General features: G+C 40.6%; 1 protein-coding gene across 3 annotated transcripts in view; it reads left to right on the top strand.

Moving 5' to 3' along the window:
* The window catches only part of PRORP (protein only RNase P catalytic subunit), a 128,098-nt gene extending 102,656 nt beyond the window's left edge, over window positions 1-25,442 (top strand). For 2 of the 3 annotated variants that reach the window (XM_060004690.1, XM_060004691.1), the window contains exons 6-8: window positions 21,702-21,850; window positions 23,765-23,960; window positions 25,139-25,442. In XM_060004690.1, the coding sequence (XP_059860673.1) occupies window positions 21,702-21,850; window positions 23,765-23,960; window positions 25,139-25,270 (477 nt within the window). In that variant the 3' untranslated portion in view covers window positions 25,271-25,442. Of the gene's footprint in view, window positions 1-21,701; window positions 21,855-23,764; window positions 23,961-25,138 lie in introns of those variants that run through there. The other variant, XM_060004692.1, reaches the window with a different exon arrangement.
* Window positions 25,443-27,908: the final 2,466 nt, after the last annotated feature.

Here is a 27,908-nt window from a genome sequence, read left to right as displayed (position 1 = left end):
GAGCTAAAAGGAGACAAGTCAAAGATTCTACTTTTTGAGTTATGTGAATTTTTAATCTATATGCCTGAAAAAAGAGCCTCAAAACAGCTCTTCTCCCAAGAACCCACTCGGTCCACCCATGTCTCCTCCTTGATTAGAGAATATCAAGTACACTTGTCTCCTTTTATAGCTAATTCCTCCTCTTGAATCTGTCCCTCACATCACATCCCCATTATTGCTTCCTGTCATTTCCAGTTTCTGTGTCCCCATTTCTGCTAAGAAAAGCAGAAGTGAGGGAAATGTGAGGGTTTGGGGATTTCTAAAAACTGTTCCTAAGTCCTCATTGTTATGTTATTACATTAAACTGTACTTACGTGAATATAGTACTTGCCAGATCTTTTCTCTGGGAAACGCAAAGGAATTTCCCCATTCGAGTCTTACATTTTAACTTTTTAGAGGACAGGAATTATAGTATTGTGCATACACAATAGGAGAGTTATACAGTTATGAGAGTTCATTACTCTTAAATTGCGTGGGTTTTTTTTTTTTTCCACTCTGCATTTTTGCCTGTGGGGAAACTTAGGCTCTTAACTTCCCTCAAGGGCGTAAGGTACATTGCTGAGACTGAACTGTTAGGTTTAAACATATGAGGTTGCTATTTTTGTACTTCAAAAATGGTAGAATATTGGCAGCTTTTTGTGGATCATAAAACAAAGTCTGTGTGTGTGTATATGTGTGTGTGTGTGTGTGTGTGTAAAACATATCATGTATAAAGAAGACTTTAAATGTAAATGTATAATGTAAAGACTAATAATAAAACTAACACCCCTATACCCACCACTTGGGTTAGGAAGCTCCCTAAGTGCACTGACTAACTTTTCTTTCTTCTCCTAACCTCTTCTTTCCCCTGCCCCACCCCCAACCCTAGCCAGGTAACACCACCCTGACAATGGTGTAAATAATATTCTTGTTTGTCGTTGTTAGGTTTGAAAACCTGTGTAGCAAAACTCAACCCCAGCTGTGTGAGGAAAAGGCAGTAATGTCACTATTAGATGACAGCTCCCTGGAGATACATTCTTTCAGAATTTTACAGACAGTCTATCATGTTTCCAGAGTTACCCTTGAAGTCCGAAGACGTTCTGAATCCTGATCTTTTCTGTGTGATCTGCTTTTTTCTTCCCCCTCTGGAAGCTTTTAGAATCATACCGTTGTCTCTGGTGTAATAAAATTTTATAGTAGAACAACTCGGTATTGTCTGTTTGCCGTCCATTAAGTTGGATATGCAATGGACTATTTCATTCTAGAAACTACTGTCTTTCTGTTTGGGGAAATGTTCTTTGGTTATTTCATTGATGACTCCCTTCTGTTTTCCCTGTTCTCTCTCCCTCTCTGTTACTCAGATGTCAGACCTCCAAGACTAGTCCTCTAAATTTCTTATTTTTTATCTCTTTGCTCCTTTCCCGGGAGACTTCCTCAGTGTTCTCTTCCTATTATTTGTTATTATAATTATTATTATTCATGGTGGCAGTCATGTTTTAACTCCCAAGGGCTTCTCTTTATTTTCTTCCTCTTAAAAAAGTCTGTTTCTCACAAAAGACCCCGAATAGCCAAAGCAATCTTGACAAAGAAAAACGGAGCTGGAGGAATCAGGCTCCCTGACTTCAGACTATACTACAAAGCTACAGTAATCAAGACAGTATGGTACTGGCACAGAAACAGAAATATACATCAATGGAACAGGATAGAAAGCCCAGAGATAAACCCTTGCACATATGGTCACCTTATCTTTGATAAAGGAGGCAAGAATATACAATGGAGAAAAGACAGCCTCTTCAGTAAGGGGTGCTGGGAAAACTGGACAGCTACATGTAAAAGAATGAAATTAGAACACTCCCTAACACCATACACAAAAATAAACTCAAAATGGATTAAAGACGTAAATGTAAGGCCAGACACTATCAAACACTTAGAGGAAAACATAGGCAGAACACTCTATGACATAAATCACAGCAAGATCCTTTTTGACCCACCTCCTAGAGAAATGGAAATAAAACCAAAAATAAACAAATGGGACCTAATGAAACTTCAAAGCTTTTGCACAGCAAAGGAAAACATAAACAAGATGAAAAGACAGCCCTCAGAATGGGAGAAAATTTTGGAAATGAAGCAACTGACAAAGGATTAATCTCCAAAATATACAAGCAGTTCATGCAGCTCAATATCAAAAAAACAAACAACCCAAATCAAAAATGGGCGGAAGACCTAAATAGACATTTCTCCAAAAAAGATATACACATTGCCAACAAACACATGAAAGAATGCTCAACGTCACTAATCACTAGAGAAATGCAAATCAAAACTACAATGAGATATCATCTCACACCAGTCAGAATGGCCATCATCAAAAAATCTACGAACAATAAATGCTGGAGAGGGTGTGGAGAAAAGGGGACCCTCTTGCACTGTTGGTGAGAATGTAAATTGATACAACCACTATGGAGAACAATATGGAGGTTCCTAAAAAAACTAAAAATAGAACTACCATACGACCCAGAAATCCCATTACTGGGCATATACCCTGAGAAAACCATAATTCAAAAAGAGTCATGTACCACAATGTTCATTCCAGCTCTGTTTACAATAGCCAGGACATGGTAGCAACCTAAGCGTCCATTGACAGATGAATGGATAAAGAAGATGTGGCACATATATACAATGGAATAAAAAGAAACGAAATTGAGTTATTTGTAGTGAGGTGGATGGACCTAGAGTCTGTCATACAGAGTGAAGTAAGTCAGAAAGAGAAAAACAAATACCATATGCTAACACATATATATGGAATGTAAAAAAAAAAAGTGGTCATGAAGAACCTAGGGGCAAGATGGGAATAAAGACGCAGACCTACTAGAGAATGGACTTGAGGACACGGGGAGGGGCAAGGGTAAGCTGGGACAAAGTGACAGAGTGGCATGGACATATATACGAAATGTAAAATAAATAGCTAGTGAGTAGCAGCCACATAGCACAGGGAGATCAGCTCGGTGCTTTGTGACCACCTAGAGGGGTGGGATAGGGAGGGTGGGAGGGAGATGCAAGAGGGAGGAGATATGGGGCTACATGTATATGTATAGCTGATTCACTTTGTTATAAAGCAGAAACTAACACAGCATTGTAAAGCAATTATACTCCAATAAAGATATTTTAAAAAAATCCTGTGAGATAACAGTGTATTCAGAAACAGACTTTTTTTCTTTTTTAACATAGTACTGCAGTGAACATTGTGGTACTTGACTCTTTTTGAATTATGGTTTTCTCAGGGTATATGCCCAGTAGTGGGATTGCTGGGTATAATGGTAGTTCTATTTTTAGTTTTTTAAGGAACCTCCATACTGTTATCCATAGTGGCTGTATCAATTTACATTCCCATCAACAGTGCAAGAGGGTCCCCTTTTGTCCACACCCTCTCCAACATTTATTGTTTGTAGATTTTTTGATGATGGCCATTCTGACTGGTGTCAGGTGATACCTCATTGTAGTTTTGATTTGCATTTCTCTAATGATTAGTGATGTTGAGCATCCTTTCATGTGTTTGTTGGCAATCTGTATATCTTCTTTGGAGAAATGTCTATTTAGATCTTCTGCCCATTTTTGGATTGGATTGTTTGTTTTTTTGATATTGAGCTGCATGAGCTGCTTGTATATTTTGGAGATTAATCCTTTGTCAGTTGCTTCATTTGCAAATATTTTCTCCCATTCTGAGGGCTGTCTTTTCATCTTGTTTATGTTTTCCTTTGCTGTGCAAAAGCTTTGAAGTTTCATTAGGTCCCATTTGTTTATTTTTGGTTTTATTTCCATTTCTCTAGGAGGTGGGTCAAAAAGGATCTTGCTGTGATTTATGTCATAGAGTGTTCTGCCTATGTTTTCCTCTAAGTGTTTGATAGTGTCTGGCCTTACATTTACGTCTTTAATCCATTTTGAGTTTATTTTTGTGTATGGTGTTAGGGAGTGTTCTAATTTCATTCTTTTACATGTAGCTGTCCAGTTTTCCCAGCACCACTTATTGAAGAGGCTGTCTTTTCTCCATTGTACATTCTTGCCTCCTTTATCATAGATAAGGTGACCATATGTGCGTGGGTTTATCTCTAGGCTTTCCATCCTGTTCCATTGATGTATATTTCTGTTTTTGTGTCAGTACCATACTGTCTTGTTTAGTGTAGCTTTGCAGTATAGTCTGAAGTCAGGGAGCCTGATTCCTCCAGCTCCATTTCTTTCTCAAAATTGCTTTGGCTATTTGGGGTCTTTTGTGTTTCCATAAAATTGTGAAATTTTTTGTTCTAGTTCTGTGAAAAATACCATTGGTAGTTTGATAGGGATTGTACTGAATCTGTAGATTGCTTTAGGTAGTATAGTCATTTTCACAATGTTGATTCTTCCAATCCAAGAACATGGTATATCTCTCCATTTGTTTGTATCGTCCTTAATTTCTTTCATTGGTGTCTTATAGTTTTCTGTATACAGGTCTTTTGTCTCCTTAGGTAGGTTTATTCCTAGATATTTTATTCTTTTTGTTGCAATGGTACATGGGAGTGTTTGCTTAATTTCTCTTTCAGATTTTTCATCATTAGTGTATATGAATACAAGCGATTTCTGTGCATTAATTTTGTAACCTGCTACTTTACCAAATTCATTGATTAGCTCTAGTAGTTTTCTGGTAGCATCTTTAGGATTCTCAATGTATAGTATCATGTCATCTGCAAACAGTGACAGCTTTACTTCTTCTTTTCCGACTTGGATTCCCCTTATTTCTTTTTCTTCTCTGATTGCTGTGGCTAGGACTTCCAAAACTATGTTGAATAATAGTGATGAGAGTAGACAACCTTGTCTTGTTTCTGATCTTAGAGGAAATGGTTTCAGTTTTTCACCATTGAGACCGATGTTGGCTGTGGGTTTGTCATATATGGCCTTTATATGAGGTAAGTTCCCTCTATGCCTACTTTCTGGAGGGTTCTTATCATAAATGGGTGTTGAGTTTTGTGGTAAGCTTCTTCTGCATCTATTGAGATGATCATATGGTTTTTATCCTTCAGCTTGTTAACATGGTTTATCACACTGATTGATTTACTTATATTGAAGAATCCTTGTATTCCTGGGATAAACCCCACTTGATCATGTGTATGATCGTTTTAATGTGCTGTTGGATTCTGTTTGCTAATATTTTGTTGAGGATTTTTGCATCTATGTTCATCAGTGATATTGGCCTGTAGTTTTCTTTCTTTGTGACACCTTTATCTGGTATTGGTATCAGGGTGATGGTGGCCTCATAGAATGAGTTTGGGTGTGTTCCTCCCTCTGCTATATTTTGGAAGAGTTTGAGAAGGATAGGCGTTAGCTCTTCTCTAAATGTTTGATAGAATTTGCCTGTGAAGCCACCTCGTCCTAGGCTTTTGGTTTTGTAAGATTTTTAATCACAGTCTCAATTTCAGTGCTTGTTATTGGTCTGTTTATATTTTCTGTTTCTTCCAGGTTCAGTCTCAGAAGGTTGTGCTTTCCTAAGAATTTGTCCATTTCTTCCAGGTTTTCCAGTTTATTGGCATGTAGTTGCTTGTAGTAATCCCTCATGATCCTTTGTATTTCTGCAGTGTCAGTTGTTATTCTCCTTTTTCATTTCTAATTCTATTAATTTGAGTCTTCTCCCTTTTTTTCTTGAAGAGTCTGGCTAATGGTTTATCAATTTTGTTTGTCTTCTCAAAGAACCAGCTTTTAGTTTTATTGATCTTTGCTATTGTTTCCTTCATTTCTTTTTCATTTATTTCTGATCTCTTTATGATTTCTTTCCTTCTGCTAACTTTGGGGGTTTGTTGTTCTTCTTTCTTTAATTGCTTTAGGTTGTTTATTTAAGATGTTTCTTGTTTCTTGAGGTAAGATTTTATTGCTATAAACTTCCCTCTTAGAACTTTTGCTGCTTTTGCTTAATCCCAGTTTTTGGATCGTCGTGTTTTCATTGCCATTTGTTTCTAAGTATGTTTTGATTTCCTCTTTGATTTCTTCAGTGATCTGTTGGTTATTTAATAGTATATTGTTTAGCCTCCATGTGTTTGTATTTTTTACAGATTTTTTCCTGTAATTGATATCTGGTCTCATAGCGTTGTGGTTGGAAAAGATACTTGATATCATTTCAATTTTCTTAAATTTACCAAGGCTTGATTTGTGACCCAAGATATGATCTATCCTGGAGAATGTTCCATGAGCACTTGAGAAGAAAGTGTATTCTGTTGTTTTTGGATGGATGTCCTATAAATATCAATTAAGTCCATCTTGTTTAATGTATCATTTAAAGCTTGTGTTTCCTTATTTACGTTCATTTTGGATGAGCTGTCCATTGGTGAAAGTGGGGTGTTAAAGTCCCCTACTATTGATTGTGTTACTGTTGATTTCCCCTTTTATGGCTATTAGCATTTGCCTTATGTATTGAGGTGCTCCTATGTTGGGTGCATAAATATTTACAATTGTTATATCTTCTTGGATTGATCCCTTGATCATTATGTAGTGTCCTTCTTTGCCTGTTGTAATAGTCTTTATTTTAAAGTCTATTTTGCCTGGTATGAGAATTGCTACTCCAGCTTTCTTTTGATTTCTATTTGCATGAAATATCTTTTTCCATCCCCTCACTTTCAGTCTGTATGTGTCCCTAGGTCTGAAGTGGGTCTCTTGTAGACAACATATATACGGTTCTTGTTTTTGTATCCATTCAGCCAGTCTATGTCTTTTGGTTGGAGCATTTAATCCATTTACATTTAAGGTAGTTATCGATATGTATGTTCCTATTACCATTTTCTTAATTGTTTTGGGTTTGTTATTGTAGGTCTTTTCCTTCTCTTCTGTTTCCTGCCTAGAGAATTTCCTTTAGCATTTGTTGTAAAGCTGGTTTGGTGGTGCTGAATTCTCTTAACCTTTTGCTTGTCTGTAAAGGTTTTAATTTCTCTGTCAAATCTGAGTGAGATCCTTGCTGAGTAGGGTAATCTTGGTTGTAGGTTTTTCCCCTTCATCACTTTAAATATGTCCTGCTACTCCCTTCTGACTTGCAGAGTCTCTGCTGAAAGATCAGCTGTTAACCTTATGGGGCTTCCCTTGTGTGTTATTTGTTGTTTTTCCCTTGCTGCTTTGTTTTTCTTTTCTTTTTTTTTTTTTTTGCGGTACGTGGGCCTGTCACTGTTGTGGCCTCTCCCGTTGCGGAGCACAGGCTCCGGACGCACAGGCTCAGTGGCCATGGCTCACGGGCCTAGCCGCTCTGCAGCATGTAGGATCTTCCCAGACCGGGGCACGAACCTGTGTCCCCTGCATCGGCAGGCGGACTCTCAACCACTGTGCCACCAGGGAAGCCCTCCCTTGCTGCTTTTAATATGTTTTCTTTTTATTTGATTTTTGATAGTTTTGATTAATATGTGGCTTGGTGTGTGTCTCCTTGGATTTATCCTGTATGGGACTGTCTGTGCTTCCTGGACTTGGTTGACTATTTCCTTTCCCATATTAGGGAAGTTTTCAACTATAATCTCTTCAAATATTTTCTCAGTCTTTTTCTTCTTCTGGGACCCCTATAATTTGAATGTTGGTGCATGTAGTGTTGTCCCAGAGGTCTCTGAGAGTGTCCTCAATTCTTTCCATTCTTTTTTCTTTATTCTGCTCTATGGTAGTTATTTCTACTATTTTATCTTCCTGGTCATTTATCCGTTCCTCTGCCTCAGTTATTCTGCTATTGATTCCTTCTACAGAATTTTTAATTTCATTTATTGTGTTGTTCATCATTGTTTGTTTGCTCTTTAGTTCTTCTAGGTTCTTGTTAAACGTTTCTTGTATTTTCTCCATTCTATTTCTAAGATTTTGGATCATCTTTACTATCATTACTCTGAATTCTTTTTCAGGTAGACTGCCTCTTTCCTCTTCATTTGTTAGATCTGGTGGATTTTTATCTTGCTCCTTTATCTGCTGTGTGTTTTTCTGTCTTCTCATTTTGCTTATCTTACTGTGTTTGGGGTCTCCTTTTTGCAGTCTGCAGGTTTGTAATTCCCGTTGTTTTTGGTGTCTGCTCCCAGTGGCTAAGATTGGTTCAGTGGGTTGTGTAGGCTTCCTGGTGGAGGGGACTAGTGCCTGTATTCTGGTGGATGAGGCTGGATCTTGTCTTTGTGTTGGGCAGGACCGCATCCGGTGGTGTGTTTTGGGGTGTCTGTGACCTTATTATGATTTTAGGCAGCCTCTCTGCTAATGGGTGCAGTTGTGTTCCTGTCCTGCTAGTTGTTTGGCATAGAGTGTCCAGCTCTGGAGCTTGCTCATTGTTGAGTGGAGCTGGGTCTTAGCGTTGAGATGGAGATCTCTGGGAGGGCTTTTGCTGTTTGATATTATGTGGATCCGGGAGGTCTCTGGTGGACCAATGTCCTGCACTTGGCTCTCCCTTCTCAGAGGCACAGGCCTGGCACATAGCCAGAGCACCAACACCCTTTTGGGAGGTCAGAGGTCTTCTGCCAGTGTTCAGTAGGTGTTCTGTAGGAGTTGTTCCACATGTAGATGTATTTCTGATGCATTTGTGGGGAGGAAGGCGATTTCCACGTCTTAATCCTCTGCCATCTTGAAAGTCTCCCTTCCTTACAGAATTTTTATGAGAGGTTTTTTTGGGGGTTTTGCCTTCTCCTTTTGTAGTCTTCGCTTTTTCAGGTTTTTGTTTTCTTTAGTTGTTTTAGAGTCTAACATTTTGCAGGCTCTCCACAGCTGTCTGATAATTCTTGCTGTCTGCTTATGGTTCAAGATGATCTAAAGAGCTGATTGGAAGCTCTGACTGTGTAGGTGGGGCTTGTTGCAGTTGACTTCACCAGCGGGGTGAACTGGGTGGGTCATTTGTTGGGGAGTTCCCAATAATCAGAATCTTTAGGTTTTTTTTCCTTTTTCACTGGTCATATTCCCCAAAGGAGAGTTTTCAGTCCTCTGACTGCAGGGTAAAGGCCTTCCTGCCAGCGTTCTGAGGGCCAATCACGGGGGGAAAATCTGAGTTTCTCTGCGTTTTGCTTTCAATATGCATGCATTCACTTAATCTCTACTTTAAGCATGGTGATCACACTGTCACATGTGCTTGGTATGCCAGGCTAGATTTCCTCTGACTTACCACATCCTCGTAATGAATCTTCAGACTTCCCTCCCCTACCCCAGCAGGGGCAATATGGATGGGGGCAGGGGCACACAAATCTAGGAATCTAAATTTTCTTCAGCAGCTTTTACCTGATTCTCCTTAGTTAACCACACACCCCCATTTAGCCTCCCCCCTTTGCTTCTAGTTCTGGAGTCTTGAGAGGTTGGGTTGGATCTTAGCTGACCCATCTTCAAATTTGACTCCATTGGATCTGCAGGGTTGGTTACCACTTGTCTGTCTGCCTTCTAGCTTCCAGATTTTACTGCTGTTGTCTCCCCTCTTATTCTCCATGTTTCTGTGGGTTTGTCATTTTAGAAAGACTCTGTTTTTTGGGAGTTTTTTGGGAGTTTTATTGGGAGTTTCAAGTGGGATTAAGTTTAGATGCACATGTTCTTTTTGCCTTCTAAACCTGAACGTTTATGTTCTACTCAACATGTTGAGAGATAAACACAAAAATCACCCAAGTCTATGATAATACCAAAAGAATCTCTCTTTTCTTTCTCTTTTAAATTTTATTCTCTTTCCTTTCCTTTTCCTTTTGTGTTGTTCTTTTTTCGGCGGGGGGGGGGGGGGTGTTTGGGGGGATCAGTAGGGCTTGGGAGGTCTAAATTTACTAATCCAGACTGTACTGTCTAATAATAGCTAATATTTATTGAATATTTTTCCATGTGCTTTGTATCTACATGCATTGAAATTAATCTCCATAATAAGCCAGTTTGTATCTCCATTTTACCAATGTTGAAACAGAGGTTCAAGAGGAAATGTAACAGAGGTCCACACAGCTCTGACCTCGTAGAACCAAAATTTGAACCCAGGCAGCTGGATGCTAAAGATTGTGCTCTTAATTACTATTACTATTTTATTACTTAATCACTATGCTATTAAATAGTAGATATAAATTGGAAAAGTCTCTTTTATGTCTCTATTAGTTTCGTTTACTGTGTAAACCCTTCTACTGTACAGATAGACAGCTTGGAACATTAACTGGAGATGTCCAAGGTATCTTTTATATACCTAGGTGTTTTATATGTTTTGAACTGACAGGGCTGTTCCAGAAAAAAAAGCAAATTGCTATAGTGTACAATTGTGTATGGCTCTGTACCAAGACAAAAGCTGTGTGAAGCAGTGCAGGCATGGAGAAGCTACACAAAATTTCAGTCCTCCAGAGCCCTACTTATCATATTCTTTCTCTTTTAGTCATTAAATGGTGGCTTATGAGCCTGAAAGTGTTTACATACTTTCCCAGTGTGAACAAATTATTCCCTGTACATGGACGGGATCTAGAACCCTAGGACCTAGGATGTTTTTAATTAACCTTTTTTTTTTTTTTTTTTTGCGGTACGCGGGCCTCTCACTGTTGTGGCCTCTCCCATTACGGAGCACAGGCTCCGGACGCGCAGGCTCAGCGGCCATGACTCATGGGCCCAGCCGCTCCGCAGCATGTGGGGTCTTCCTGGACCGGGGCACGAACCCGTGTCCCCTGCATCGGCAGGCGGACTCTCAACCACTGCGCCACCAGGGAAGCCCTAATTAACCTTTAAAAGTGGAAATTAATATGCATCAGAATAAGTTAATTTAATCTTCCCGAAATTAGTTTTCAGTCTTCAAAATACTATCCTTTCCTGCCTCACAGTGATCAAGGAAACACAGATATTTTACACAAAAACTAAAAAGACCAAAGAATGCATGTAAATGTTTGGAGAAAAGTCACACCATGAGTCAGGAGCCAAATCTGCTGTCTTCTAGTCAGCTCTGACTCTCAGCTGGCTGGGGAAATCCATCCAGCTTAATGTTCTGAACATTTAGAAAATGTTTAATCATTTTCCAAAAGGCTGGATAACTGTGTGGATGCTAATGGCATAGACTGGAGGAGACATGGCAGGCAGGAAACACATCCCACACTTGACAGGATGTTCCCAAGTCAGGAAGGGCATTTCTCTTCCTTAGTAGAATTGTTTCATTGATTAAAGACAACATGAGATCATTGAAATCTCCCTAAAATATCGATGACTAACGAAAGCAGGATATAGGACACGGTGAGTCTCATATAAACCAGTGGGATCATTTATGACATCATAATAAAGTAGTAGTATTTTGTGTATATACTTTCTTCCAAGAGATTGAAAGAGCTTTAGACTCAGTCATCAGAGTTTTAAATCTGTGCTTAAAGCACATGGTCCCAGAGGTGGGAGCAGGACTCCAGCTCAGTGTCAGCCTCTCCTTTCTGGAACTATGCCACCAGGCTTATGAAATTTCCACTCCTTGAATACCACCCAGTGAAAGCTTCCCCCTCTCTCCTCACCCCAGCTTCTGCTGCTTCTCTAAAACACTTCCTTTTCTCACCTTCTTCCAATACTCCTATCTTCATTAAATGCTCATCTGGATCTTACACGGTATACAGCGCTTGAACAGCTCAGCAAGGAAATATCATTGACCTTTAAGTAAAGAGTGATATTTCTTCCTTCCACTCTCTCTGGCAAGCAGCAGTAACTCTCAAACGTAGAACTGAGACTGAGACTACCAGTGAGTAGCTGGCAGATGAAAACATGTGAGAGCCTTGAGCCACAACCTTGGTGAGTTTCCTGCACTCTCCTCCTTGGTGGCATTTCCAGAGGTACACAGAAAAATGGTGAATTCAGCATTCACTCAAGGACTATTTCTAAGACAGGGATTCTCTTTCCAAAACATAGTTCAAGAGAAAAGTGAAAGGAACAAAGACAAAGAAGAGAATGAAACTGGATATTAGCTTACCTGCAGCCTGTAGGAACATAGAAACAAGTAGAAAACTCCATTGTTCTAGTATAAGTTATGACTTCCCTTGTTTCTTCTGCTGTTAACTTTGTGGAATGCACAGTGCATCGGTTACAAACACTGTGTTTGTGGTCTTCTGAGTTTGACAACACTGCCTCCATAGAGTTCATCAATCATTGTGCCCTGAAGTGGTTTCATTTTGTCTTAGTTTGTAGGAAACAATTGTCAAAATTAATTAATGCACGAAAGAAAATGATCCAAAGAGTCTTTATTTTCTTTTCCTACTTTCTCTTGTCTGCCTTTGACTTAACACCATCATATCCTGAAAGACACCCAGACTCCAATAGGAAACCCCCCCGGACCATCCATCCTAGTTCACGCCCCATGTTGCCATGAGGTTGTCTTTAGTGAAGCAATAACATAAAAAGTGGACATGTGTTTCCTGGCTTTAGGGTTCCAAATGACCAGTGTGTAACTGGTGTGTAATCGGTATCTTTTCATGTTGGAACAATATGCAGGCTATTTGTGGTTGTTTTAAGAATTTCTCTTTAATTTTTTATGGAATTTTAAGTTTTTCTACTTATAAATAACTCAAAGTAGTCTCTTTAATGTCAACATTCTGTTTAAAATTAATCTGCTTTCCTTCCCCAGCTCAGGTGCTGAACTACAGGTGTGTGTGTGTGTGTGTGTGTGTAAAGAGGGGGCAGCTCAAAGATGAAATCACCTCATGTCCTCCTTGGTGTGAGCACTTGCATGGCTTTATCTGAGAAAAGTGAGGCCTCCAAAAGCTTAGACCCATCGAGTGCATGAGGCCTTGCTCCTCAAACATGCTACCTGGTTGCAATTTGCACCTATAACAGCTTCTAACTGTTTCCAGGGAGAATAATTTCTACTTTAATCAAGCTCCCCTTCTGTATCAGATCCTTTAAAGAAAACTATCCAGGGCTGAGTGCAAGAATCTTCAAACTTTCCTTGGTTCCTGAGAGCAAATGACACTCATTCATGTCACACATCGAATAGCAGCATCAGAAGCTGCCAGGGAATGACACTGGGTGCAGTGTCCACGGAGTGCTGGGCTCTAACAGCAGAAGAGAATTGGGGGGCTGCTCCTAAGGCTAAGATAAGTAGAGCTTCTCACAGTTCCCTCACTGATTCATTAAAGGGGGGCAGGGAGGTTGGACAGAAGGTGGAGAGAGAGGTAGTTGAGGAAGGAAACAGACTTCAGCACTAAAATGCAGCCCCCTGGGACCACCTTATCAAATAGACCCCTAGGTGTTTCCTGAAGTCATTAAAAGGAAGAGACATTGTTAGAAAGAGCCTGCCCTGAAAGCCAGGTGGTTTGGAGATCATTTCTCCAAAAATCTTTTCATTTTACAAATTGCGAGTGATGACATTTTACATGTTTGTTGATGATGACTTGATAAATGACAACGCTGTTAAGGAGGGTCGGGGGCACCTTATTCACATTTTAGAATTAAAGAGATCTGAACAAATAAATGAGATAGGAATTTGGAATTCCTGACTCAGGCCAGAACCCCAAACCACAGATCTTATACTATGTAAATACCAATTTGGACTGGTATCTTTAATAGTAAATAGATAGAGTGATATTAGATGACTGATGTTTCCATTATGGTTCCACCTGGAAATGCCTTTTGACCAAATGTTTACGTGGAGCAAGGGGCAGCCAATCGATTGTTATCCCGATCATTATCCCACACTGCAGCCAGGATGCAGAGGGCTGTAAATCTCCCCATTGTCCCCGCTGCTGCCACCTCCAGCCTCGCCTGGGCTTTTGCGCTTTTACCTCCGCAGTCCGCTTGGCTCCCACTCCCAGTCTCGCGCCAGCTGCATCTCATCTGCGCCACAGGCAGCCCTCAAGCCTCCTCTACCACCCCCTCCAGCCTCCCTGGGCCACTGACTCAGGCACACAGAAAATGGAAGCTATCAGGAGAAATGACCTCACGTGTTGACGTAGTCACCGCACACAGGTGCACCAACCACGCAATCAAACCAACGAGCCTGTGCTCAAACTCACCTCGGTGCAAGAGGTATTCTCATTGCCTGTTCTCTAGATCTCCCCCTTTCTCAGAACCTTGTTCTCGCAATTATCCCTTCTATGCCTGTATCTTCAGCCTCTACCTTGCTATTGACTTTTTCTGACCAGAAGAGAAACATTCTCAAGTCTCTTCCATCTTAAAAAAACAAAAACAAAACCTCTTCCTTACTCAGTGAAGCTTCTGGAAGGTTGGAGGTTCTAAAGAGGCCACACCACTCAGTATCTGAAATGAAAAGCATAATTGATTGTGATTTTTGGTAAGCAAAAAAGAGCCGTGCTTGTAAGACAGTCTCTCTGGACAAAGCAGACTGCAGCTTTATATAGAGAGTTTAGGAAACCAAGTGAATTCGCCATCCTGCCCCCCATGGCATCATCAAAGTGCCGCCTCTGGGGTGCAGGCCATGTTTTGGTGTTTCTGTAGCGCTGATGCCTCATCTCGCCTTCCTTCTTGAAACGCTCCTTATAGTCTTTCTGAGAGACTGGTCACTGTCTCCTGGTTCTCTTCTATCTCTCTGGCCATTCCTCAGCTTCCATTAATGGCTTTTCTTATAACTCTATCATTTAAGTAATAATATTCCTCAGTTTTCATTCTCTGCTCCTTTCCTTCTGAGTCTGTTAGACCTCTTCCATTTGCTGATGGCGCCTGCCCATATGTGTTTCCTGATGACTCCAAATCTTTATTTTATCTCAAAGCCCTCTCCTAAATGAGTCACCTGACTGGCTGCCCATTGGGCATCTCCCGCCTGGGGATATCACGAGCTCCACCTCTCATAGGCCCTGTCTCGCTGCCATCATCCATCCAGTTGTCCAACTCTTCTTTGGTTTATTCCTCTCCCTGTTTCCTACATTCAGTCAATGACTAAGTCTGATCAGTTCTGCTTTACTCACAGAGGGCTCCCTTCTCTCCATCCTTACTGCCAGCACCTCAGTTCTCATTATCTGTTACCTGAATTACTGCAGAAGCCCCCTTACTTGATCTCCCTATTCTAGTCCAGCCTTCTTGCAATCCACAATTTTGACCTCTCTAAATGGGTAGTCATGTCACGCTCCTGTTTAAATCCTTTGTTTTTCTCCACTACTTTTAGGTGGTAAAAGATTCCTTATCATGGTTTACACGGACCCCTGTGATCTGACCCCTACAGTCATTTCCAGCCTTATATCTCACACTCCCTGTGTCAACCTCCCACACTTCGGCGGTTCCCTGAATTCAGCACGCTAATAAAGAGCACCCACCTTCAACATGCTGCTTCTTGTCCTTGGAAACTCCCATTCCTTGCCCGGATTAATTCATCTGAAAACACAGCTCAGCCGTTGCTTCCTTTGTGGCGACTTCCCTGACCACTGTCCCTACCCCTGGTCTGATTTAAGTGCCCATTCTTTGTCCTCCTCCTTAGCACTTTTTACATCACATTACAGTCATTTGACTGCAACCTCCTGGAGGCTAGGGATAAATGTGTCTTTATATCGGTATCTGCATCCCCAGTACCCTCTGCCTAGTGACTGACAGAGAAGTTGTTCATTTTTGATGAATGAACTGACCTTTTCACTTTATCAGGGCCACAATTTTAAATGTACACATGCACACTCATACATACCAAAAAACCCTTGAATCTGATCAAGTCTCTAGGTCTAACTACCAATTTATAGGAAACATAGAAAGACTAGAGAATATGTTACATGATACCACAGGGATGCTGTTAGCAAAATCTAAATGTGGGAACTTCCATCAGACTAGCCTCTGCATTTCTTTAACTGCAGTCAAGCAATCGCAATGTATGGAGTTCTTTTAGATGCCGATTTTTAAAAAAAGTATGTAACCTAGAGAAATGTAAATAGTGATTGTATGTTTGATATTAAGGAATTATTGTTAATTTTTTTAGATGTGATAATGGTATTATGCTTATTTTTTTAAGAGTCCTTATATTTAGAAATACATTCTGACATATTCACAGTTGAAATGATATGATGTCTAGGATTTGTTTCAGAATAATCCGAGGCAGAAGTAGGTGTGGATAGAGATGAAATTGGATTGGCCATGACCTGATAATTATTGAAGCTGGGTGATGGGCACATCATGCTATTCTGCTTATTTTTGTTTGTATTTAAAATTTTCTGTAGTAAAACTTTTTATTGTGGTAAAACATGCGTAACGTACGATGTATCATTTTAACCATTTTCAAGTGTATGATTCAGTGGCATTAAGTACTTTACGTTGTTGTGCAACAATCCCCGTCATCCATCTCCAGAACTTCTTCATCTTCCCAGACTGAAACTCTGTACTCATTAAACAATAACTCCTTATTTCCCCTACTCTGGCCCCTGGCAACCACCATTCTATTTTCTGTCTCTGTGAATTTGACTACTCTAGGTAACTCGTATAAATGAAATCATACAATATTCATCCTTTTGTGTCTGACTTACCGTCTTCAGGATTCATCCAAGACCAAACTGGGCCTTCATAGGAAGGATAAAGGAGTATGTGACAAATATCCATGTGTACAGAATGGTCGGTATCCTGGAAAAGGCCATCCTCCCCTTGAGACTCTGAACAGGGATTAGGCTTAAATGAGAGAGATGTGGAAGAGTTTCCTTGAGCTTAGGGCAGTCCTGATGACAGAAGCCAAGATCCACTCTGGGGGACTTCCGTGGTGGTGCAGTGGATAAGACTCCATGCTCTCTGGGGCTTCCCTGGTGGCGCAGTGGTTGAGAGTCCGCCTGCCGATGCAGGGGACACGGGTTCATGCCCCGGTCCAGGAAGATCCCACATGCCGCGGAGCGGCTGGGCCCGTGAGCCATGGCCGCTGAGCCTGTGCATCCAGAGCCTGTGCTTCACAACAGGAGAGGCCACAACAGTGAGAGGCCTGCGTACCGTAAAAAAAAAAGACTCCATGCTCCCAATGCAGGGGCCCCGGGTTTGATCCCTGATCAAGGAACTAGATCCCACATGCATGACACAACTAAGAGTTTGCATGCCACAACTAAGGAGCCCGTGTGCCACAACTAAGGAACTGGCAAGCCACAACCAAGGAGCCTGCCTGCTGCAACTAAGACCCGGTGCAAGCAAATAAATAAATACTAAAGGGAAAAAAAAAAAAAGATCCACTCTGGGATGTTCTCAACCTGGAGAACCCAGAGATGGTGAGGACAGTTCTGGACTTGCCTAAGGAGTCTGGAATCTGAGCCACACAGTAGAGCAAAATGCACAGTACAGCTGATTCTAGAGAATATTTAAAATTCCAAATTGATTCCAGAACTCTGGGTATTCAGTATCTCAAGGTTAAGCTGGAATCAGATCTCACCCACCTCCCCTCCCACATTGCTCCTTAAGATGTCTAAAGGATGATTCTCCAAAGACCAGAAGAGTAAAAACAAGTTGCAGCTTAATATTTGGTGCAAACATTTTCTGGTTTGGCTTCTATTCTAATTTGTTTTGTCTCTGGTAGGAATACATAAGAGGGTTTGTTTTTTTTTTAATTCATAAGTGACATTACTCATAAGTGACTTACTTTTGGTGTAAAACTTCTGAAAGGTAGTTCCTGAGCTTAGGGTAAAAATACAATTGGCAGAGCTACATGTGGTAGAAATAAGTGCATAGGGATGCTCAGGAAATAGAAAAGCTGCCTGAGAGGTGGGAGAGGCCAATGAGAGCAAGAGCTTTTCTGAGTAATCCTAAATAGCAAGTGTAACTTCCTCTCCCTATTCTTAACTTTTTACCTCCCCCTCTGCAGTCTCTGACATTTCCTGAGTTGTGTGGACTGTAGATCTTTAAAACTCTAAAGTCTTTGGGATTTGATGTCTACAGACATTAGAAGTTCTATGCCAGTTCTTCCAGCAAGATAGCTATAATCAATATGCCTCGTATATAGGAATATTCATTACAGGATAAGTTCAGGAAGGAGGGTTTTGGAAACAACCCAAATATCCATCGACATGAATAGATAAACAAAATGTTGTATATACACACAATGGAATACTATTCAGGCTTAAAAAGGAATAAAATTCTGGTATGTGCTCTGTCTTTTAATTGATGTATTAAAACCCTTTATATTTTATGTTATTATTGATACGTTAGGGCTTACGCCTGCCATTTTGTTTTCTATCATCTCTGTTTTCTGTTTCTGTTTTATTTTTCCTGCCTTCCTGTGGGCTACTTTAACTTTTTTTAGAATTCCATTTTTATGTGTCTATAGTGGGTATTTTGTTTTGTTTTTTAATCATGTTTTTGAGTATACTCTTTGTATAGCTTTTTTTTTTTTTTTTTTTTTTTTTTGCGGTACGTGGGCCTCTCACTGTTGTGGCCTCTCCCGTTGTGGAGCACAGGCTCCAGACGCTCAGGTTCAGCGGCCGTGGCTCACGGGCCCAACCGTTGCGCGGCATGTGGGATCTTCCCGGACCGGGGCGCGAACCTGTGTCCCCTTCATCGGCAGGTGGACTCTCAACCACTGCGCCACCAGGGAAGCCCCTGTATAGCATTTTTAATGGTTGCTCTAGGTATTACATGTGTATACACACACACACACACATATAACATTACAGTCTCCTGGTGTTATCACTCCAGCAGGTTTTCTGTGTTGCTAGACTGCGTCTTTTCTGGTCCTTTGGCTAGTGAGAACTGGCCTTCGTTGGTCTTTTTTTTTGTCTGCATCCATTGGCATTTCCAGGTTGCTGGCTTCTTGATCTCCAAGTATAGGATATATGAGGCAAAAAGGAAATCCAAGCAACACCAACATGTCATTCCTCACGTCCCAAGGTCCCTAGCCAGTCTACCTTTTTGTCTCTACTTTTCAAAGTCTTACGTTTGTTTTATATATAACATCTGGGGTTTTAGTTGTACGTGGTGGAAGAAATAGGGAAAAGTACATCCACTCCATCTTCCCAGAAGTGGAAATTTCTCCCCATTTTATTTTTGATCTAACATAGAATTAAGGTGAATTTACTTTTTCTTTACTATTCTGAGTATACCTATGACTCTGACCCAGCCCACTGGACCCAGCCTTGGAATTTACCCCAGAGGAAGTAGACTCATAGCTAGATTGTCCACAGAATTTCAGGCAAGTGCCTCTATTCCATACACTCATCTTTCTTTCCTGTGTCTTTATTCTCCCTTGTTTGCATCATTCTCAGAGAGCTGCTACTAGTAGAGACCTCTCAGCCACAAGATGGTGCCTCAGAGTAGTTCAGGGTAAGCCTTTTCTGCTGGTCCTTGGGCCCCTACGTTTAACTTAATATTAGTAAACGCAAGGCTATTTATCTAAGCCAAGGTATAGATGTGAAGACCCAATTGTGTTTTTCTTTAAGCCATGTCTTCTCAAATGCATGGAATCAGTATCAAAAATTGGTTTTGTTTGATTTTTTTTTTGTATCTTTACAATAACTTTGTGGGAATTCATATAGGAATTTTTAGAAAGCAATCGTCATTCCTCTTAATGAATCCAGTTGTCATTTTGTATCTGGGCTCGTTGAAAATAATCTGTAATCTCAGCATAGCTTTAATAAAGGAATGTTATAAATGCACTTTGAAGGAGATGCACTCTCAATGTCTTTTGGGGTGTTTGAATCCATGAACCAAACTTTTTTAGTGAAGATGTTTACTTTTAATTACTAACCCAACTTTTAAAATAGTGGCTTATAAGATTATGTAAAAATGCATGGAATAAATAGACTGGCAAAAACATGTTAGCAGTCTTTGGGTAGTGAGGTATGAGTGATTTCTTCTTTCACCTTCTTGTCTATATTTTTCAAGTTTTCAATAATGAGCTACTTTTATGAGATTAAAAATAGACGTAGGCATATTCCTCAGCTAATCAGAAAATGTTTATTAACCATCCAGTATATGTAGAGCCATCTTCCCAGGCTTGACAGTTGGGTAAGAAAATTATTAGGCACTCCCTCACTAAAGGCAGGGGCCATGTCTTCCAAAATTTTCTAAGCTGTGATACCTACCATGTGCCTTATACATAGAGAGGCCTGGGAAATAACTGTTGAATGAACACAGAAGCCATTATTCATAGCTTTGAAGGGAAGAATTTTATTTTACTGGTCATAAAGCTTTGGGTCAGAGTCCTCACACTGGTCTTGATACACTTCTCTGCTTGAGTATCAGCTCACATTCAGTGGCCAACTTGTGTCTATTCTGTCCTTTAATTCTAGAACTAAGAATTCATGATAATAAAACTCACTACTGTTTCCTAAAATAATAAGATTAGTAATGGAGTTGGATGGGCCAAAAAAATACATAAATCCAAAGCATTAAACGGTAATTTAAAAATTCAGCCCTTGTTAATTCATTATTAGACTAACAGGAGTCTGCATGTGTATTAGACATAACAGGTACTCAAGCAATATTTGACAACTGACCAAATAAATAAATGAAATTTTATTGATCAGAGAATTTTAAATAATATCCTGAAAGTGTACATGGGAAGAAATTTATGAGTAAGGGGAAGCTAGACTAAAGAAAATGCCTTTTCTAACCAAGACCCAAGAAAATTAAGGATTTCTTCAGTGACTTTCAACTTGTGATTTTCGTAGGCCCAGCAGTTGTTGTTTTCTTTTTAAAAAAATTTTTTTAAAATTTTATTTACTTTTGGCTGCGTTTTGTCTTCGTTGATGCACATGGGCTTTCTCTAGTTGCGGCGAGTAGGGGCTACTCTTGGTTGTGGTGTGCAGGCTTCTCATTGCGGTGGCTTCTCTTGTTGCAGAGCATGGGCTTTAGGGTACACGGGCTTCAGTAGTTGTGGTGCGTGGCTCAGTAGTTGTGGCACATGGGCTTTGTTGCTCCGCAGCATGTGGGATCTTCCCAGACCAGGGATCGAACCAGTGTCCCCTGCACTGGCAGGCAGATTCTTATCCACTGCACCACCAGGGAAGTCCCAGCCCAACAGTTTTTATAAATTACAGAACTTTTATACTTCTGATACACTATTATATAACTTAAGTTATAGTTTTTCATTAGCTTTTTACATATTATACTTAGTAATATCCATTAATAGCTTAGTGTAATAGGTTGTACATAAAAGTAATCTATGGACTTTTCCTTATGAAATAATGAATGTAAGCAAGCTCACCAAAGTACTAGATTTACTAAAAATCCCAGTATAAACTTTTGAGAGGAGTTCATGTGCGCACAACACATGTGGAAAGTGGAGAGAATGGGGAGTAGATTCACTGAGTGGAAAATAAGCTAGAGAATGGAAATTGACAGACCTTTGGGAGGAAAAAGGGATTTCAGTGAAAGGTAGCAGTCTCAGCAGAGTCATGACATGGAAAAGTTGACTGAAAAGTCAGTATTCTGGCCATTTACAAACTTAAAAAAAAAAAAGTAGAACACTTTACTCAAATGAAAGCCTATGCAGAATACCAATATATAAATACTGTATACAAAAGCTGAGCTGTTTGGGTTGAAACAAGGTTGGGAGTGTGTAGGAACCAAACCCCATCCTTCTTAGTCCCCCTGCCTCTATCCCCATGGACTCTAGGGAACACGGTCTATGCTTAGAAACCTCCCCAGGTATCCAGTGTAGCCTGGCCGGTGGGCAGGTGTTAGACATTAAGTTGTGACAAGGGAGCATTTTCCTCATGCTTATTTGCAAAGATGGACTGTTATTTTAAGGAATGTTTTCTCACCTCTTACCGGAAAAGACTATTTGACCATTGAGATTACCATCTGCAAGAATCAATCCCCTTACTTGAGATTCTTCCCTTGACCCTCTTGGGGACTGGCTTTGTGTTTTTTAGCTCTTAGATGTGGTCTCTCAACTAGCCAAGCAGAATCTTCACGTGCTGGTCCTGGGCCGGAAGCATATGTTAAAGCAGAATTCCCGGTGGAGGAAGGATGATATGGAAAAGGTGCAAAAGCAAGCCAGCTTTTTTTTTGCTGACAACATGTAGGTATTGAAGTTATTAAGTGAGTTACACTAGGCTCCAGTCATCTGCTTGTTACCTATTTTTTGCCATTTTTAAAAGTGCATGTGTGTGTACGTATGTATGTATGTATATATATATTCAGCCTCATTCCAAAAAAAAAAATTTAAGACAGCTTACAAAAATATAGTTTTTACAGCAGGATAAACTTAGATGAGGAAATCAGGTTAAAGGAGAAATAAGTTAAAGCCCAAAATGAGATTAGTACACAGAATGCATGCCATAAATTCCTAAATAGATCATTTAACAAATATTTTACAAATACGAGCACCTTCTGTGTTCTTGGAGAAACAGCAGTGAACAAGACCAAGGCCCTGCCCTCTTGTGACTTAACAGTAAACAAATAAACAGGTAATGTAATTCCAGGCAGTGATTAAAGCTGTGAAGACCATGAAGCAGAGTAAGGAGCTGGAAGGGGACTAGGTCGGGGATAGGTCAGAGGGGAGTGGAAAAAGCCTTTGGGAGGGGGCAGATCTGAAGGGAACGAGTGAGTCATTTGAGAAAGGGGGAAGGGTGGTGGGAAGAAGCTACCAGGCAGAGGGAACAGCAAGTGTTGAAAAGGGCCTGAGGCAGGAATGAGGAAGGCTGGCAGGCCAGTGTGGATGGGCTGGGGGCAGCAAGAGGGAAGGTAGTCAGTTCTGAGGTCCGAGAAAAGGCAGGGACCACATTGCAGAGTTCCTCGTGGGCTGTGGATTTTATTCTCAATGTAAAGGGAATGTTGCTATGAGCTACAGCTTCCCAGGAAGCCAAAGGAACATGGAAAACATGGTCAGCGACAAAATATACAGTGTCCACAGAGTATGAAAAAGCAGCTGATCGGAAGGAGCACAGATCCACAACAGCACGTATTAACTTTCAGCATGCGTTTAGGTTTTCACACTGTTCATGCCGACAAAGGTTTACTTCCAACTTTGCACGGATAATGAGCGCACCTCAGCCCCACGTCTAGGTTTCATTAGATTGAATGTTATAACTTCAAGGTTTGTCAGTATTCCCCAAATCATTTCTTCTTAAAAAGGTCAAATGGGGGAATTCCCTGGCAGTCCACTGGGTAGGACTCGGCACTCACTGCTGTGGCCCAGGTTCAATCCCTGGTCGGGGAACTAAGAATCCTGCAGGCTGCACAGCGCGTTCCCCTCCTCCCCCGAAAAGAAAGGTCAAATGGCATTCAGTGCACAAAGCTGGAAGCTAACCCCTGCTTCAGATCCCAAACCAAATCCCATTTTTCTTTAGCTAAGCCCTTTTATTTATTCATGGGAGGGGGGTGCTTCCATCTCTCCAGGACTATAAGACAATAATAATGCTCTTCATGCAGTCACCTTAGGCAATACTGGGTAAACCTTAAGAGCGCAGGCTTGGGAATGAATCCACCCAGGTTTAAATCATGGCCCTGCCGCTTCCTGTCTGGGAAGGCGTTTCCCTTCTCTCTGTTTTCTTTTCTTCATATGCAACCCTCATGAGGATTAAATGAGAAGATAACTTGCAAATCATACAGCACCAAGTACATGGCAGGTGTGTATGTTTATTGCTGTCACCATCATCATTATTCTTCTTAGGTGGAAGAACTGGATAAATGCAGTGTTATAACCAAGAAGCCTGTTGGAAATTGGTCTCATGTTTGGTTTGGAGCCTGTATTTATGCATACACTGAAGTTCCCATTAGCATTCCTTTCCCCTTAGCCTTCCATCTGTATTCTAGATAGTGTTGTCTACCAGCTAGGACTTGCAGGCGGCTCTTACGTATCACTGAGATCATGTCAGTTAAGAAAGCAGAACACTTCTGAGGAAAGCGAGTAAGAAAACAGCATGGTGAAGAATGCTGTTCTTTGCCTCTTTGGGTGTGTGCTTGACTGTGTTCTTTCTTATGCCTGACTCAGCTCAGAGGACGATCCATTCCTTCTGTATGCCACACTGCACTCGGGGGACCACTGCAAGTTTATCACAAAAGATCTGATGCGGGACCACAAGGCCTGTCTGCCTGATGCCAAGACCCAACGCCTGTTCTTTAAGTGGCAGCAGGGACATCAGCTGGCAATTGTTAGTAGGCATCCGGGATCAAAAATAACATTTCAGGTATGTTACCTGTTCTCTACATAATGTCAGCAGAGCCAAGTAGATAGTAAGAATGCGGCATAGTCAAAGAATGTTGCAACTAGTTCTCAGTGTTTTATTTTACTTTTAAATATTGATTGATTGACTGATTGATGTATTTGGCTGCACTGGGTCTTAGTGGTGGCATGCATGCAGGATCTAGTTCCCTGACCAGGGATCGAACCCAGGCCCCATGCATTGGGAGCACAGAGTCTTAACCACTGGACCACCCGGGAAGTCCCTCAATGTTTTATTTTTCTCAGCTTTAGTTTGGTATTTGGAATTACCCAGATCCTAGAAACACAGAGTCTGCCAGAGCAAAGTTTTCATAGGCCAACCCCACGTTAATTGACATATTGAAAACACCTGGAATGTCATCAGTTGTGACATCAGTTATGTCATCAATTATAAATCCTCATATGTGTTTTTTATCCTCCTGTTTATTTGCAGTAGCTCAAAATTCCTTATTCCTTATGGTTCATCATAAGTTCTATTTCTGCTAAATAACTCCTTTTTCCTGTTTAATCCACTGCTGTGGCACAGTCTCAGTTGAGTTCTTTTTTGATTCTAGTTTAAATACCTGTAAGTACAAGGATTCCTCCTGTGTGAAAGCAAAGGGAGAAAATCTAAAGGCGAGTTACTACAGAAAAATACACTAGCCAATGATAAATATGGTCCAGTGGTCAAAAAATATGTAAAACAACATTTATAGGAAATATGGTATCAAATTACCACAGAGATACAGTCACTAACAGTTCTGTTAGTTTCGAGCGTACAGCAAAGTGATTCAGTTATACATATGTGTGTGTGTATATATATATATATATATATATTCTTTTTCAGATTCTTTTCCATTATAGGTTATTACAAAATATTGAGTATAGTTCCCTGTGCTATACCGTAGGTCCTTGTTGTTTACCTGTTTTACATATAGTAGTGTGTATGTGTCAATCCCAACTCCTAATTTATCCCACCCGCTACGGCCCCCCACCCCCGGCATTCATCTTCACAGAATTAGCTGCTCTTTCAAAATCCATTGTTAAGTAAGACAGAGAATACATCTCTGAAGCAAACTGAGAAGCTGTCAGAAGAGAAAGGGAAATGGCTAGGTATTCCTTTAGTGTTGTTCTCAATGTGTGGTTCCTTTTTAAATTCAACAGCATATTCTCATCTATGACACCGTGGTGCAAACAACGGGAGACTCGTGGCACATACCTTATGATGACGACGTGGTGGAAAGATATTCCTACGAAGTGCCAACCAAATGGCTTTGCCTTCACCGGAAGACATAAAGACTCTTACCCCCATGCTAAACTTGTGTTTGGGTGTCCTCCTGGTTGACATCAGAGCTCTTAAGTTGATGGTTGATGCTTGTTTAGAGCATTGCTTCTGTCCTGTCTGATCCAGTTTGTCCTGTTTGGTCCAGTTGGTTTGCATATCAATAAATTGATTTTTTAATTAAATAAGATATATCTTTTCATAACCGGTTGCATTTTTCCCCCTAACATTTGTTAGGATTTGAGGCTTATCCAAAGTTGGGGAACTTGGTGCAGAGTGATACCTACCTTTCTCCTATTGAGCCAGCTATTCCGCTTACTTGGGCAACAGGGTCTTCTGGTATCCATTTTGCTACCCTTCCAGGTCCACCAATAGCAGAACCAATCCATCTGGCCCTGGGCTCTGGGTTGTTTGTAAACCATTTCTCCATTTCTGATATCATCTCATCCTCTCATGTTATCTCCTTCCCACACTGAATCACTTGTGGTCCTCTCTGATGAGCTGGCCCAGATGTCAGAGGTGTATTAGCAACTTCTACTTATCACCCAATGATTTGGGTTGGAGGAAAGGGGGCAATTCCTTCTCTTTAGATTATGAATGTTTCTTCTTCATCCTATAATGCCTTTTCCAGACTAATTCAACATTTTGTGAACACTGTTAATTCCATCACTTGGTATGAGGGCTTTCTAAAGTATATAGATTATTTTCATTTTATCAAGTTTGACTTACTTTACCAAAGTGAGTAAGTTGTTGCCTCTCTGTTTTACTCCCTTGATAGGCAGCTTATATCTTGATTTTAGCTGAAAATATTCGTGTCTGTAACACTTCATAACAGTTCTTTCCTTACTCATACGTACTATACAATTTGATATTCAAGAGCAGACAAAACCAGTCTATGGTGATAAAAATCAGAATACTAGTTGCCTGAGGAAAAGGGCACAAGAGAATTTTGTGGGGGTGATGGAAAGTTCTGAGTGGTGCTGACATAGGTGTATGTATGTATTAGTCAGATTCATCACACTAAACACTTAAAATTGATGCATTTACAACAACGTAACTGAAAAAAGTATGTTAGCATAAAAGCTATTTACATGAAAAAACAATGACTTCATTTATATCAAACAATGTACATGGATATAAGTAAGGTGTGTATTATGCACAGAGAGACAATCCAGGAAAAACAGAGGAGGGGATGTTTTACCTCCTTACGCCATTGTTGGAGTCAACACTGCTGCCCCCTAGAGGAAGGGGCTCTCCAGACAAGTGCCTGGTAAATTGAGGGCATTGAAAGATGCTGAGAATCGGAAAGCTCTCATAAATCCAACCTGTTTATTTTCTAGATTTCATGAACTACCTACTTAGAACACTGTGCTTGCAGCGAGCTAAAACTTTTTTTAAGAAACTACCCTAGTTTTAAGAAAATTAGGAAAGAAAGCATTTGTTAAATAAGCTTGTCTAAAAGCTTAATGCAAATTCCTCACAAGTTGCTCTAGAGATGGGAGAGGATACAAAAAGAATCGTAGAACTTCAGAGCAGGAGTGAACCTTGAAGAACATAAAGTCCAACAGTCGCATTTTATAGAGCAGGAATAGACCCAGGAAGATGCAATGGCTCCCTTGGATCCCACAGCTAGTTAGTAGAGACATTTCAACCATAACCCAGCTCTTCTGATTCTCAAGTCAAATAGTCTTTCTTCTACTGTACACTGTAACTTAGACTAGAGTAGTTCATAAAAACTCAGACAGATTGAATGGTAGAGCATCCGGTATGTAGATTTAGAAACTTTGTTAGCCACATAAGAGAAAGTGGGGAGAATGAGAGGAAGGGAACAGGCAGGACGACCTCTTCAAGGGCCCACGTTTCCATGGTGGCTCATCAGGGTAGAAAATTGGGTTAGAGAAACTACATTATTTTTGAACTCTTTAATACCATTCCAAAACAAAACCCTAATTTCTGCTTGAGGTAAATTGAGGTGCATCTGTCACTTGTCCGGGAGCAGGGCAATTCTAGGGCGCTCAGAATCAATCGCACTGACACGGGACCTTGGAGAGTTCAGGGATTCTCTGAATGGAGGCAGCTGGTACCCAACACTTAGGCTGCCTTTTGTATTCTGATCACCTGAGTGAGACAAAAGCTACCTGTCTAATTCAAGGTCCCAGACACAGTGGGAAGAAGGAATTCTTTAAAAACCTGTGCCCTGGATTGAGAGTATCTTTAAAGTTGGCCAGCCATGAACAATGAAAGCTTTGAAAGGGCACTGACTCTGCCACTGAAAAGTATGTCTCAAATGCTTTGTGCTTCCCTCTGGCATGCTCCTGAATTTATGCTCTCTTTTCCTCCTGCTGTTCTCAGACCCAGTAAAGAGAAAATCACAAAGGAGAAGCCTGAGCTCATTCTCCCAGGGCTCCGCTGGGACTACCTCACCTCAGGTGCCTTGTTCTTCACATTAAATGAATTTTTCTCTTCAAGTTTGCACTTGAATATAATTACTGCTTCCCTGTTCCTTTAGCAGGTTTCTTGCTCTTTAAAAAAACTGTCCTAAGGTGCTATAAAATGCATATGTGTTCACGTTAGATTTCTTTTTCCCTGATAGCTTCATTCTAGAGCAGGCATGGAAAGGAAGGGTTTGTTATGTAGGCACCTGAATTCTGG

This window comes from Delphinus delphis, chromosome 2, assembly GCF_949987515.2.
Source record: "Delphinus delphis chromosome 2, mDelDel1.2, whole genome shotgun sequence".
Lineage (NCBI taxonomy): Eukaryota > Metazoa > Chordata > Mammalia > Artiodactyla > Delphinidae > Delphinus > Delphinus delphis.
This window is presented reverse-complemented; position numbering and strand designations above follow the sequence as displayed.